At 39.8% G+C, this 14,298-nt stretch overlaps 1 protein-coding gene and 1 pseudogene across 5 annotated transcripts; both read right to left on the bottom strand.

Annotated features, from left to right (window-relative positions):
* Window positions 1-590: 590 nt before the first annotated feature.
* On the bottom strand, window positions 591-1,962 carry LOC126616952 (F-box protein At1g30790-like; annotated as a pseudogene).
* Window positions 1,963-2,398: 436 nt separating this feature from the next.
* On the bottom strand, window positions 2,399-6,010 carry LOC126615121 (F-box protein At1g30790-like). Of its 5 annotated transcripts, none has more exons than XM_050282872.1 (3): window positions 5,904-6,010; window positions 5,063-5,180; window positions 2,399-4,903 (listed from the first exon to the last, which is right to left on the bottom strand). In XM_050282872.1, the coding sequence occupies exon 3, from the start codon at window positions 3,792-3,794 to the stop codon at window positions 2,601-2,603; it is 1,194 nt and encodes a 397-aa protein (XP_050138829.1). In that variant the 5' UTR covers window positions 3,795-4,903; window positions 5,063-5,180; window positions 5,904-6,010; the 3' UTR covers window positions 2,399-2,600. The 5 variants fall into 5 exon arrangements, with proteins under 5 accessions (XP_050138829.1, XP_050138828.1, XP_050138831.1 ...); XM_050282871.1 differs by lacking the exon at window positions 5,904-6,010 and adding an exon at window positions 5,342-5,439; XM_050282874.1 differs by lacking the exon at window positions 5,904-6,010 and having other exon boundaries at window positions 2,399-4,593; window positions 4,791-4,871; window positions 5,063-5,256.
* Between the last annotated feature and the right edge of the window lie 8,288 nt (window positions 6,011-14,298).

The raw sequence follows: 14,298 nt of genomic DNA on the forward strand, positions 1-14,298 counted from the left end.
ACTACAAGAATTATATGCTTCCATACTTAAATCGAATTTAAGAACTTTAAGGATGAGAGAAACCGAGAAATTTAAATTTATAATGAGGACAACCTAACAAATAATGGACTCCAAACCACAAAATTGAAAAATACTTACAACGCAAATTGCTCCTCTTAACTCTCATCTTATTAAGGGGTACAATGCTATCCTCATAACTAGTAAATAACTTGAACCCAAACGAGCCCATTCGTGGAAAACAATTTCACTTCTCCTGAAACTTTGACTCTTCATATTGTATAGAATCACCCACATATAGGCAGGTTTCTGTCTGCTCAACCGCGAAGATTGGAGGAGGAGCTCATCTGTGTGAATGATACAAAAAGGAACAGCGTACCCTGACTCCGCCCAACGAGGAAAAACGATGGTCTCATTAACCGAGTCCTGCGTTTGGCAGTCCTTTAAAATCCATAACCCCATCGTTTCATGATTCATCATCCTCCTGCCACCTACGAGACCCAAATATCCACCCACCCCAACTATATTTCCCACTGGATAACTAACACTACGCGTAAAACAAGTATAATCTTCAGGAAGTGGGATCCATATTATCATCTCAATTGTCGAAAACCACAATGGGACTGTGTCCCGTACGTCCAATGTATGGCCCCATTTACGCACATACTTTGCTTGTGAAACAGGAATTTAAGAGTTTCAAAAGAGAGATCATTAAGGTCTACCTCTATGTGCCTCCATAAACTTGTCCCCATTTTAAATATCTTGAACATAAAATGCACATCTCACACAGCAGGGATAAGCTCTTTTACTCGGAGAACTTTATACTCATTTGTAAGAGGACTGAACCCAAAATGGAGTGTAACATGTGCTTTGCAGGACACGCGTGAAGTGTGGGGAAGAGATATAGACTCTCGTGTGCAGGGGTTAAATATGCATACGGGGTGGTTTCCATCTGTTTGATTGGGAGGTGAGGTGACCGAACCGTTGAAACACTGTGCAGTGTACAGACGTTTATTCTAGGTGCGTGTGTTAGGCTTCCTTGTTGGTTAATTTGTAAGGAGAAGTGTGCTTCCTTGTGGGTTTGTCCCAGGCCGTGAGAAGGATGTGAGTGTGCTTGTTGAAGCCCAAGTGGTGATGAGTGTCAATAAAAAGGAAGCGTTGCGGGTGAGAGAGGACCAAGACTTGCATACGCAGAATTGCATCAAAGACTTAGATGGTAGCCTTGCGAGTATCTTGAAGCATGTAATTTGGCTGGGATGAGCTCTGGACCACTTGATGATTCCATTTATATTGTGAAGAAAGTTGAGGTTTCACCATAAAACCAAATGACAATACAAGGAGTAGCTCAACCTCTTATAAGCCTTTGCAAGGTATCTCCCTTCACCAATGTGGGACTCTTTAATTACCTTCACATTCTCACATATTGATCTATAGTCTATACTATTTTCTTAGGATTAGGATGCAAGTTATCCTTGCAGGTTACTAGTCGCAGCTAGTTTTGTATCGGCATATCGATGGTGAATGGGAATTGGAACACTCCTGGTTTTTATCAGAAGAAGACTAAGAATTAAGTGAGGATGTAGGCTATAGAGTAAGCTGCTTTGGTTTGTTTGCTTGTCTCTAAAAAAGACAATGTAACTTCAGCTATGTTTTCATTTTTGTTGAATTGTTCAAAACTTTGAAGAGTAAAACAAGAACAGATAAAACTACTAATAATTCTCTATTTGATGCCAATGAATCAAGATATTATTATCTTTCTTTCCTTTTGTTTTTGTTTTGAAAAGAAAGAGTACAATATTTATTAAAGTAGCGAATGAATAAGTACATAGTAAGATACTAATGAAATTGAAGTTTCACCGTAAAACCAATTGGCAATATGGGGAGTAGCCCAATACCATATAAGTACATAGCAAACTTTGTCCCTTACCGATATGAGACAACTCTCAACAGATACTGTGCCTTCATATGTGCCTCGATAAAAACCTTGACGGGGATGCATATGAAAAGAAGGAATAGAGGTGATGTTTAGGATATTCTCGTTATTTCTTGTGACTACCAGAAGCCATTTACTCCACCAACACCTAACCCTTAAGCTAGATGAAAGTAGACGTAGGTGGCAAATTGTTAGTTTTGTATCAATTACCACGGCGTATATGAACTTTGGGTGGTTATGGTCGGGTAGTATTTTTGCAATTTTCCTATTTCCCTTTATATTGTGTGTAATCATACATTCATCCACAGTGGCGGAGCTGGCTTAAAGAATCTGGAATGACAGCGGTACAAACGTTTAGTTGTTCATTCAAAAACCACATTGATTTTACTTTGCATTTGTTTGCTCTCAATTTTTGGCCTTGGTCTAATTGCTAACTCTAATACCATTACCTTACTGTATCTTAGCTAATTGGACACCAAAGTTTCCACTTCCTTGGGAAGTTCTACATTCATATTTCATAAACGACAATTGTTGAATAAAATGTTAAAACACCGAACCTTAATTAGGTTAGGTCCTCTTTTTCTTCAAATGCATTCTTTTTAACGGATGAACAAAGTTGCAACTCAAAAGAAAAATATGGAATTGAAGCTTGAGGATGAAATAAGTCATCTCACCTTAAAGGGACAATACTGTCATCATAATGAGCAAGTAACTTCAACCGAATATCATTAGGAAGTATCGATTCTGGAAAAACACTTTCACTTCTAAAACTTCTACTCTTCAAATTGTAAAAAAGCACCCTCGCTTCTGACGAATCTTGCCGGAGTAATCTCGATGATTGGAGGAGGAGGAGCTCGCTGGTGTGAATTGTATAGAAAGGAACAGGGTACCCTAACTCCGTCCAACTAAACGGAAAGGTGATAGTTTCCTTAACCCACACCTGGTTTTGGTAGTCCTTCAAAATCCATAATTCCATCGTATTCATCTGCCTCAACTGTTTGTCACCTATTAGAGCCAAACACCCTTCCATTTCAAATATGTTCCCAAGCTTATCGTTAATACCATGAATTCTGTAATCGTAGTCTTCAGGGAGTGGGATGGCTCTGAATCTCTCATCTTTAAGGTCGAAAACCGCTATAATATTTTGTGTTGAGTCATGCATCCAATGTATGGCTCCATGGACGCACACACTTCTCCTTTCAAACTGGCACTTCAGTGGATCAAATGGGAGATCGTTAATGTCTGCCTCTATCCGTCTCCATGAACTTGTACCTAGTTTGAAAATATTGACCATGAAACTCATGTCCCTTGTCGAATTTAGAGGCTGAAACCTTTTCACTTGAAGGACCTTATACTCGTTCGTATGAGAACTGAACCCAAAGTGGTGCGTAACACGGATGGTGCGGTACGCAGGTGAATCATGAGGAAGAACTATACACTCTCGGGTGCACGGATTGAATATTCGAACAGGATGGTTGTGATCGGTTTGATTGGGAAACAAGGAGTCAGAAAGGTAAAGACAGACTAAGCCGTTGATACTCAGTGCTTCGTAGAGACGTTCAACATTCTTGCCTGGCGGTGTTGGAAGTTTTAGAAGGTGGGTGACAAGAGTTGGACTTCCTTCTTGGTTGATTTTTACTGAAAAGAAGTGTTGCTGCCTTGCAGATTCGTCCCAGGTGGTGAGGAGGAGGTGACTGTGCTTGTTGCGGTAGAATTTCCGATGGGCATTGACAAAGGAAGGGTTGCGGATGAGAGATGACCAAGACTTGCATACGGATTTGAAGCGCATCAGAGACTTCGCGGATATCCTCGAAAGTATCTGAAAGCCAATAATTTCGCTCGGGAGCTCTGAATCCGATTCCATGAATCTCTACTAGCTTCATGGGAAATTATCCTTACTAATCACAACTAGTTTTGTAGAGGTAATGGTCATTGCTTAACCATCAGAAGGCAACCAAAAGGTCAACAGTCTTTTAAATAATCGCAAATCCTAAGTTTGAATTCATCGCCATATGTTGAATAACCCGCTCTGGCTGACTTGACTTTAAAAAGGCTACATCCTACACGTTTCTCTTCTGTTTTCCAAGAAACATCAAACGATGGCTAACCTTTCACCTACCCATTCAAAATTAACGGCTGTTTCTAGACTTCGATTATTTGAAAGATAGCAGTATATATATACAAGATTCTTGACAAATTGTAATTTACGTGTAATTTCACAACCAATTATTTAAATAAACTGTAAAATGTCTTATGTGCTTCCAGAATGTACAGAAGAAAAAGTACCTCTGGTAACTTGTCAAACAGTATCAATGAGGATTAGTATTACTGATTTGGTCGGGCTGAATCACAATTCCACGAACTCGTCTTGACCAGCTGCTTCTGCATGAAGTTGGAGCTAAGGAAGACATTGGTTATAACTTAGGAGGTGTTGGAGCTGCAGGTGAGTGCCAGATACGCAGAAGCCACCGGAATCATCTTGCTTCCCGTAAACTTCTACCATAGTTCCTCTTGGATTTTCTGCAGATGCCGTCCCTGGAATCCGCACAAACCTAGCTCCTACAGGTTCTGCAAAATCATTGAAATACAACAAGCGTAAAACGGGAAGACGTTAACTTACTCGGGATTTTACTGTCGTTGCCAGTGTATCTTGCTACACAAAACTACAAAGGGAGAGAAATTGTGCTTAGCTCCATATAGCTCCGGAAAAAAAAATCGGCAGAAGATTATAAAATCCAAAGGAATAAGAACAGAAGAAAACTGCGAACTTCGTACCTGAGACTTCTGTAAAGAACAAGTAATTCGTAGTTTTTTCATTAAATCAAAGTATATACAAGAAAGTAGAAAGCGAAATGATTACCTTCAAAAGGCCCTCTCTGTAATGAGGAATAACAAAAGTCAGAAAGGCTTTGTTCTCTTCTTTCGGTAAAACGTTCAAACGCTGTCAAAAAATTTCCCACGAAATCAAGCTTTCTGTGGGTGAAAAAAAGTTTAAATCATTTTTCTGATTTTTACCATGCCAACAGAGCTTCGAGTAGAATATCTTACAAGACAATTTACAATCTTTTATCATCTGTATAGATTTCATCCCAGAATTTCTTTATCAATGAACTAAAATAATGACACTATTACCATCTCCGCCCGTCACTGGTGTGATGCCAGTTAGACGAATAATTGCCGTGGTTTTCCCAGCTCCATTTGGTCCAAGTAAACAAAACAACTGATCCTCGCATAAGTTCAACCATAAACCCTGAAGATTATTCAAAAATATCAATTGTTACTATACTATTTGTAAGAAAAAAATGGACATATATGCTGTGTCTGCGATATATTGTTTGTCTCGAGCATTATAATATGAATGATGGCTGATGAAAATCTTGATATATAGGAAAAAAGATGCAGAGCATTTACATTCGTATCCCTCTCTCTACGTGACATAAGAAGAATTGTATGGGACTTCTCTGAATCAGAGTTTCAAATAATTTCGAGCTTCTCCTCTTAAAGTTTTCATTTGAAGGCCAGACGTATCCGGAAATAGAAAACCCATATCCCGAAGTTTTGATACGCGTGTCTGTCGAAGTTGACCGTATCTCTTGACCAGAAGAAGTATCCAACCGTATCCATCAAGTAGCGTATCCGATACTACATTGGATACAGGATGCAACACTGGATTAACATGTCTGTGCATTGTAGGTTATCATTCTAGGCAGCCAAGTGGTGCAATGTGTACTTAGGTAACCTGGTCATAAAGAGCGGAACTAAAGCCAATCCGAACCAGATTAAAGCCATCATGGAAATGAAATTTCGTCAGACTGAAGGAAATTCAAAGTCTAACTAGAAGAGCAATCGCCCTTAGTCGATTCCTCCCACGGTCTACTAATAAATGCAAGCCTTTTATACTGCAATAAAGAAAAGCAAGTGTCTACTATGGATTGATGAATGCAAGGTGGGTTTTACGAAGCTGAAAGAGTACCTATCTAATCCGTCACTCCTTTCGAAACCCGAGATGGAGAAGATTTGTACTGGTACCTGCGGTATCAAAGTGTACAGCTAGCGTAGCTCTAATTCGAGGAGACTTGGGGGAGCAAAAGCCGATATATTATGAGTCCAAAGCTCTTCTCGAACCAGATACTACATTTCAAAGATGGAAAAACTTATTAATGCGTTGGTGACTATAGTGAAGAAATTTTGACTGTACTTTCAATATATGGTCGTCTATATGACCGAATACCCACTTCATTCTATCCTACACAATCCAGACACATCCTCCAAAATTACCAAGTAGGCCATCGAGCTAGGGCAACATGAAATCATTTGTCGGCCCAAGACTGCAATCAAGGCCCAAGTACTTGCAGACTTCGTAAAAGAATTCACCACAGCTAACCAAGATGTCTTGTCCTTCACGGATCAGTGGAAAATGCCTGAGATCCTCGTCTCTGGACACTCTACGTGGACGGATCGTGAATGGAGCAGTATCATGAATGGTCTTGATGACGCCAGATGGATCCATACTTAAGCAAGTCTTGAAGCTCGGATTTCAAGCAAGTAACAACGAGGCAGAGTATGAAGCACTGTTCGCCAGACTTAGGGCAGCAGAAGAACTCCAAGTCAAAGAACTTCCAATTCATTGCAATTCGACTCTGATCGTCAACCAAGTCAAAACAGTTTATGTTGCTCACAATCAGACTATGGGGCTATATTTGGCCAAGGCCAAGGCACTACTTGAAGGATTTGAGAAACACAAAATTCAACAAGTCCTAGAAAATGTGAATAGCCATGCCGATGCACTAGCAACCATCGCTTCCATTGTGGACTGCTTATTCCGACGAACGATTTCCTTTAAGTACCTCGCCACCTTAAGTGTTCATGAACCAGAGCTAGACGTGATTACTACTATCAGTACAAGATAACTGGATAGACGTGATCATCGGCTACATCCCAGATGAGAAACTTCCTAAAGATTGCCACTTAGCCAAGAAATTGGTCTAAAGGGTTTAACGTACATCATCATTTGTGGAAGACTTTACTTGAAAAGTTTCAAGTGTCTTACTATAACAAGATTAATGACTTGAGTAAAGCAATATTTAACAAATTGTGTAAACACATGTTCATTATCAAAGTCCCATGAATAAAGCAAAAAAAGTACGATTCTTGGGGGAGACACACCCTCACCCCTATATAAAAAATTTCTCTAAGTAGTGATGCTTGTTATTCCATCTTCCTCGACTTACTTCAAGAGGATGCCGAGAAGGCTCCAATGAAGAGCAACCGACTGAAGTATCTTGACACTTTACTCAAGTTGAACTCGTATGCAAAGACTGGAAGGAGAATGTTGCTTTTATCCATGGAGCAGAGTATGAAGACTAAAGAACTCGATAAGGGAGGAAAGTTCATTGTTGATAGGTTATGGCTCATCCTTACTTCACCTAATGATTCTTGATAACAATAAATGTGAGTGTCGCAAATTTCTTGACTACATATCCTAATCAATGAAGGCTCAAAGTAGGGGATGGGTATGAAAACTAGAGCATAATAGGAGTAGAGAAGAGCCATGCTTTGGTTTGAAAATTAGGATACGATATGTAATCTGATTTACTTCGAAAAGTATGGTCTTTGGATAAAGATCCATCTTCAAGGGGAATAGTCCTTTCAAATACATAGTTAGAGACAATTGTGAGATTATGATTTTCTAGGGCCTGAATAAGGTGGATAGAAATACATTACCTTAGAAGTCCGATCATGGACTTAAAAGCTTCCACAGCAAAGTTGCACAGACATAGCAACAATGCCACCATCATATTGTTCCAGAGCGGTGGGTGAAGTCCGTCGATTTCACTGAGATAGACCATGCCTGTTCTGCAAGCTACGGAAACCTGATCCGACATGGAATTAGTCAGGTTTATTCTTGGAGTTCCTAAAATATAGGGATTGGCATGCGTTACAAGTAATCATACTCCTAAGAGGATGCAATATTTATTGCTAGATATCCTCTAGGATTCTCCCGATTTAATACGGATTTCATACTCTACAAGGACTCTATCTTGACTGGTATAAATACACCCTTCTAAAAGAACTCTAACGCAATTTACCTATTGCTTGAGTCTCAAATGTATTGCTTATTAACTTGACTATCGAAGAGCCTTTGGTTGACACCTCACCGACCCCTATGCTGCTTGCGGTTGTTTTCTATTTTATAGGTAAACGAGTTTGTGCATCTCCACTCTTGACTGCGGTGCACAGATTTGTTTCCAACAGAGCCCAAATTTGGGCTACTCAAATCTCTTGTTATTGGCATTGTCATTTCCATGTCATTGTATTTATAGTTCTCCTTTGGTACAAAGGAATATTGGATTGGAATATATAAGATCTTATTGAAAATATGTTGGAGGAAATAAAAAAATTGTAACCAAATTGGAGGTGGGAGATAAATACTCAAAAATAAATTTATCCATTCCAATCATCCCAAAATGGTAGAATTAGAAAGGAAAAGTTTTTTCATGTGTAATCCTTTTAAAATGAAAAATCATTTCCCTCAATCTTGAATATGCCTTGAATTCAAAGAGTAATTTTATTAATACAACATTTTAGTGCTACATTGGTATACCACATTGACACGCCCGACCCTGATATCCTTCGAACACTAGGGTAGGCACGTGTTGGCCGACACCCGAAGGTGACGAAGCCATACTAACATGCATGATAACTATGAAGAAAGAACAAACATAAATAAAACTCATAAATTCAACTATAATGAATATGCAATTGTGAAACGTGTTCAGAGTATACAACTAATCCAGAACATTTAAGAAGAAGTATTACACAAATGTACGAACAAAGGGAAGTGTCCTACACCGAGAGGACTCAAAGATACTGATGCGTGAGTGCGTTGATGCGGAATTGTACGCCTTGATTCTAAGTCATGAGGGGGCGTAAAACAAAATGTGAGTGCACCCCTTCCAAAATGCATGATTTAATTATTAGAAATGCATACATGAAAAGCATGATTTAATGGCTACGTTTTATGAAACGTTTATGAGTAAATTGGATTTTACGCTTTATGAAATATCATGTTTCACTGGACTTATTTTTACTGAGATATTTATGAATATGATTTATGATATGATGTTTAAGCTACTGAGCTCTGATGATATATATTTTGGAAAGATGATGTTAGATGATTTTTATGGGCTTATTAAGTGGTTACTCATACTATGTGCCTACGGGCGAATGATATCTATATATGGCTTCGGTCAGGTGATGTAGGGGCCTACGGCCGAATGAAGATTTATATATGGCTTCGGTCGTATCAGAGCCTAACCCTGGCCGCGTGTGTGCTGACGAGGACGTCGGGCTCCTAAGGGGGGTGGATTGTAAGATCCCACATCGCCTAGGGGAGTGATCCTTATATGTATATTCTCATCCCTACCTAGCACGAGGCCTTTTGGGAGCTCACTGGCTTCGGGTTCCGTAGGAACTTCAAAGTTAAGCGAGAACGAGGCCAGAGCATTCCCAGGATGGGTGACCCATTGGGAAGTTCTGCTCGCATGAGTTCCCAGAAACAAAATCGTGAGGGTGTGGTCGGGGCCCAAAGTGGATAATATCGTGTTACGGTGGAGGCGGGGCCCGGAATGTGGTGGAGGCCCGGGCCGGGATGTGATAGGTTGGGTGATGTAGGGGCCTACGGGTGAGTGAAGGCCTTTGGGCAATTTTGATACCACTACTAAGCACACTACATGATATATGTTTTACGATGGTTTTATGGCATGCTAAGGTTTTCGGAAAACCTATTACATATTATACTATTGAGTTTTCATAAACTTTGGGGGTTAGTACTTTGATGAAACATTCGAAGTTCGTGTTGGAGAAAGTGAGGAAGCACCAGTTGAAGGCATAGTTTAACAAGTGTTGGTTGGTGGGATCGAATCATGTTTTCGGACTTGTTGTTTCCTTGAGGGAATTTGTGTGGACCCTCAAAAGATTTCTTAGTGATTGTCTTACCAATAACCTTCTTGCTTACTCCAACAGCGAGGTCAAGTTCACTAAACATCGACAGTCAACTTTACACCAAATTCTTCGAACGTTGATTTTGTTTAGATTAGATACTTTTCTTGGGAGACTCTTTGTAGTAGACGCTATTCTCATCAATTTTCAAAAGAGTTGCGATCGTTGGAAAATGAAAATCCTCACAAGGTGTTATGAGATACGAAATATCATTGGTCTTGTCACTTTCTATCGGCAATTCTTAATGATTCTTTGAGCAGAGCCTTATTCCTTTATGGCTAAGGAACTAGTCAATTTTATTTGAAATGTTGAAGGTGAACGAAGTTTCTAACAATTGAAGTATTGTCTCACTTGATCATTATTTTTACACTTTTCGATGACATCGACAATTTCGAATTCTACGGTGATGTGTTGTTGAATGTTTGGCTGCACGCTGGTGCAGCATGATCGAGTAACGCGTGTGCCTCTTGACAGTTGGAACCGTATGTGGTGAACCATCCTATCTTCGACCTTGAGCCAACGGTTACAATCTTACTTGAAGATCTATTGACACCCTTTCTTTGTAATCTTAATTAGTAGTATGCTCCAAACATGTTCATGCTGCATCAGCTCCCATGCAATCTCTTCTAGCTAGCTCAGTGGTTCATGGGGCTGGAAAGAGCCGAGAGTCATTCTTCTTGTTCCTGCTAGTAGGTACTGCCACATGGTCATATGCTCCATGGTCGAGAATGGCCAGGAGGAGTAACCATCTTCTGCAACACCAGAGTCATCTAAAAACCCATCATCACAGGAAGCTAGTTCACGAACCTTTTCCAAATTTGGATGAGATTTGTTGCACTATTAGCATCCTGCTCACCAAAAAAAATGTGTAAGCCAGGTCAGCGGCCCCTGCTCTTCCAGTTCTTCCAATCCTGTGTACATAACCTTCTAGTTCGATCCTCGAGCAAGAATTGCAGCATCTCCGAACTGGCGGGTTAGATTGAGAAATCTGATCACACGTCTTCTTGTTTGAACAAAAGATTATTATCTTCTAAACATAGATCATCCCTCTTCCCATTTTAATTATCTCTGCTTTTAGTTTCTCCTTTATATTGTTTCTCTCTATGGGAAAAAGCTGTGATTACTTCGGTGAGGTTGGAGAAATGTTGAACTTCAAACTCGCTGATCAAGCTGCCGTCTTCCGTCGTCAGACACCTCAAGGAGTACAGAGTGAGGAGAGTAGGCAGCAACCCGCTGCTCCCGCACTCCAGATCCTTCACCATGACTGAGGGCCACCACCCAATCATTGCCCACAAGTGCAGCCTCGACATTCTATATTACCGCTGGCTTAATAAGGATGTTGAGTGATAGCCCAGATGCGTCATTGAGTGGGTGAAATCAACCACTGCTGCCTTGTGTGGGTCTGAACTCTTCGGCTCAAGGCTCCTTGCATGCTTTGAAGCACCAGCCTTAATGTACTTTTCAATATTGCTCTATGCACTGCCAGGGTTAGAAGCAGATATTGCCATCTGGTGGGATCATCTCCTTGATGGATGCCTCAGTGGGGATCTTGACACAGGTAACACCATCGGGCCTAGCAGTACCCTCCATGAGACCTGGAATGATATTGGACTGCCTGCGGACTTCTTCATCTATTTTTAGCGCTGCACTGCCCACATCCTCCATGGTTATGGCAAAGAACTAGTAAGGGTTGTGATGAAACGAACAATGATGCCCACAGAACAACAATATCCCCAACATTGTCACCAATCTCAGCTGGGTTTCTTGGGTCATCTTTAGGAATGTTTCTTTCAACCTTTTCTACCAGGTCAGCCTCAACATTAGCAACCTTGGTAACATATCATTGAAGCTACATCCGTTGTGGCAAGAACAATTCAAATATGTATGCCAAATCAAACATGGGGCCCCACGTCTGATTGACAGAACACCCTGCAACAGAGAAGACTTCATTCCCATCGGGCAAGATTATAGCTCTATCGGGCAATATGCTCCTTCTGTAATAGCTGCTGAGACTTTAGGAGGCTCTGTGACAAAATCTTCAATATAAAGCTCCCCCAGCTGTATTTGAGTGAAAGATTGTTGGGCAGATGCAAAGGGAACCCAGTCGAGCAAACTGCAACATCTATCTTCTGCTATCTTCTTCGAGCTTTCTTGTAGCTGCTAATGGTAGCTGCCGAATTACCCCGAGCTTTGGTCATAAGTGCTGGAGAGTTGGGGAAACATGTAGAATCTGTTGGCGACGATGTAAGAGTCAGCAAGGAAGATGCCATGCCCGTCGGGCATGACTATGGTTCCAACGGGCACCACCAGTCGGGCAAGATAACCCCCTGCTCTTTTGCAATAGCCATTGAGAAGCTGTCTGATAGATTTTTGCACAGGAAAGCCATGATTTGGCTTTTATAAAACCTCAAATTCCAAGATTCTGGGTGAAATTTGTGGAAAATGTAGTCATTGGATGGTTTTGGGTTTGGGCTAACTACGTCCATTCGGACAGAAGAAAAATAGAAGAAAGGGAAATGACCTTTTGGGTGACTGCTCAATTTTTTTATATTTTCTATAAAGCCCCGTAACAAGAAAAAAGGGTAAAGAAAGCAAGAAAGAAAAAACAAAAGCAAGAAAGCAACACGTTTTTGTGATTTTTGGAATTTTTAATTTTTATATCTTTTTCTTTGTAACAGCACAAGAAACACACAAAGAAAATAGAGCCCTTTCGGGCAAACAGAAAAAGGAAATTAAAGACCCTGACGGGCAAGTGGATATAAAAATAAATAAATAAAAAGACTTTTCAGGCTACTAAAACAGTAAAACATAAAGAACATAAAGACAAAGCCCCTTTGGGTGAACCAAAACAACAAAAAGAAAGCCCTTAGTCGGGCAACAGAAATGCCCACTCGGGCTAAGTGAAAAAAGGGTACCTAGATTTTTAAAAGCAAAAAGGAGAGAGAGCCCTTCTCGGGCAAATAAAAACAAACCAAATTTATTTTATTTTTTTATATTTTCTTTGTTGTCTTTTCTTCAAAGCTATACATATAATATAATATACTATATATATATATATATATATATATATATATATATATATATATATGACAAGCCCAATCGGGCAAAGAACTTCCACTGTCCTTTTTGACATATGATATATAGATATATAGATATATATTAACATAGCCCTTTCGGGCTAAGCAATTTAACATATCAAATATATATATCAAAAAACTATATATATAGCCCGTTCGGGCAACATTTTATAAAATATATTACTATATATATATATATATATATATATATATATATATATATATATATATATATATATATATACACTCCATCCCCCACTATAACATACATGTACATACAGCCCCTGTCGGGCAAAACACTTTTATCATATAAGAAAATATAATAAATATAGATACATAGATATAAAAGTGTTTTGGGCAGCAGAAAGACAGGAGAGAGAGGGACAAGAAGGAAAAGAAAGGAAGAAAGAAAGAAAGAAAGAAAAAAGAAAAGGAAAGAGAAGGAAAAGGAGGAGAAGGGTACTGGAGAAAAAGCACAAAAGAATAACACAAAAGAAAGCCATTCGGGCAAATTGGATGAAGCCCCTTGGCTGCTCAAGTGTTATTTTTCTCTCAACACTCAAATCTTTTTCTCTTTTTAAAATTGAGTGTAGAGAGATCATACCCGTCATTTAAATTGGCCATGCCATATAGCTTGGGAACCATAGGAGGTGGCCATTCATGTTTGATCCCAAGCTTTGTCCTCCTTGAGATCTCGATGTGGACAACATGCTCGTGTTGGCGGGGAAGAGTGTATGAGCTATTTTCTTCTTCTTCGGGCTCCACATGAGGTGTGGGCTCATGCCCCCCGAGCGTTGGTGTTTGGCCTACAATAGCCATCATCTCCATCTTAGCTTGGTCTCCTACAACCATATCCATTTTCATGGATTTTTCATTGGGTGGGGCCATTGTTTGGCCTTCATCAATGTGTATGATTTGTTCTTCCTTGGTTGTAGTAGGGTGAGTGTGCTTTGTAGAGGGGATTTGACACATTTGATCTATCAACTTTCTCAAAGTTTCTCCAAAAGTTGTATAGCTTTCCTCCACCTTTTTAAAACACTTAGTCACCTCTTCACCATATTCGATGCTTGCCACATGGAGTTTGGACATCTTTTCTAATTTGCCCACATCCTCTTTGTAGAGCTTTTCATCCGGATGATCATGAGTTGGCATCTCATATATTGGCTCTATGTACTCATTGGAAGCATTTTGATACTCAAAGCCATTTGTTGGCCTATCATAGTATTCATGAATATGATTGTCTTCAAAAGAATAATAACCTTCATCATAGCCATAAGTTGGCCAATCTGC

This window comes from Malus sylvestris, chromosome 3 (assembly GCF_916048215.2).
Source record: "Malus sylvestris chromosome 3, drMalSylv7.2, whole genome shotgun sequence".
In the NCBI taxonomy this organism is placed as follows: Eukaryota; Viridiplantae; Streptophyta; class Magnoliopsida; order Rosales; family Rosaceae; genus Malus; species Malus sylvestris.

Coding starts and splice junctions, on each gene's coding strand:
- LOC126615121 (XM_050282872.1), bottom strand. CDS start 3,794: ATGGAATCGGATTCAGAGCTCCCGAGCGAAATTATTGGCTTTCAGATA.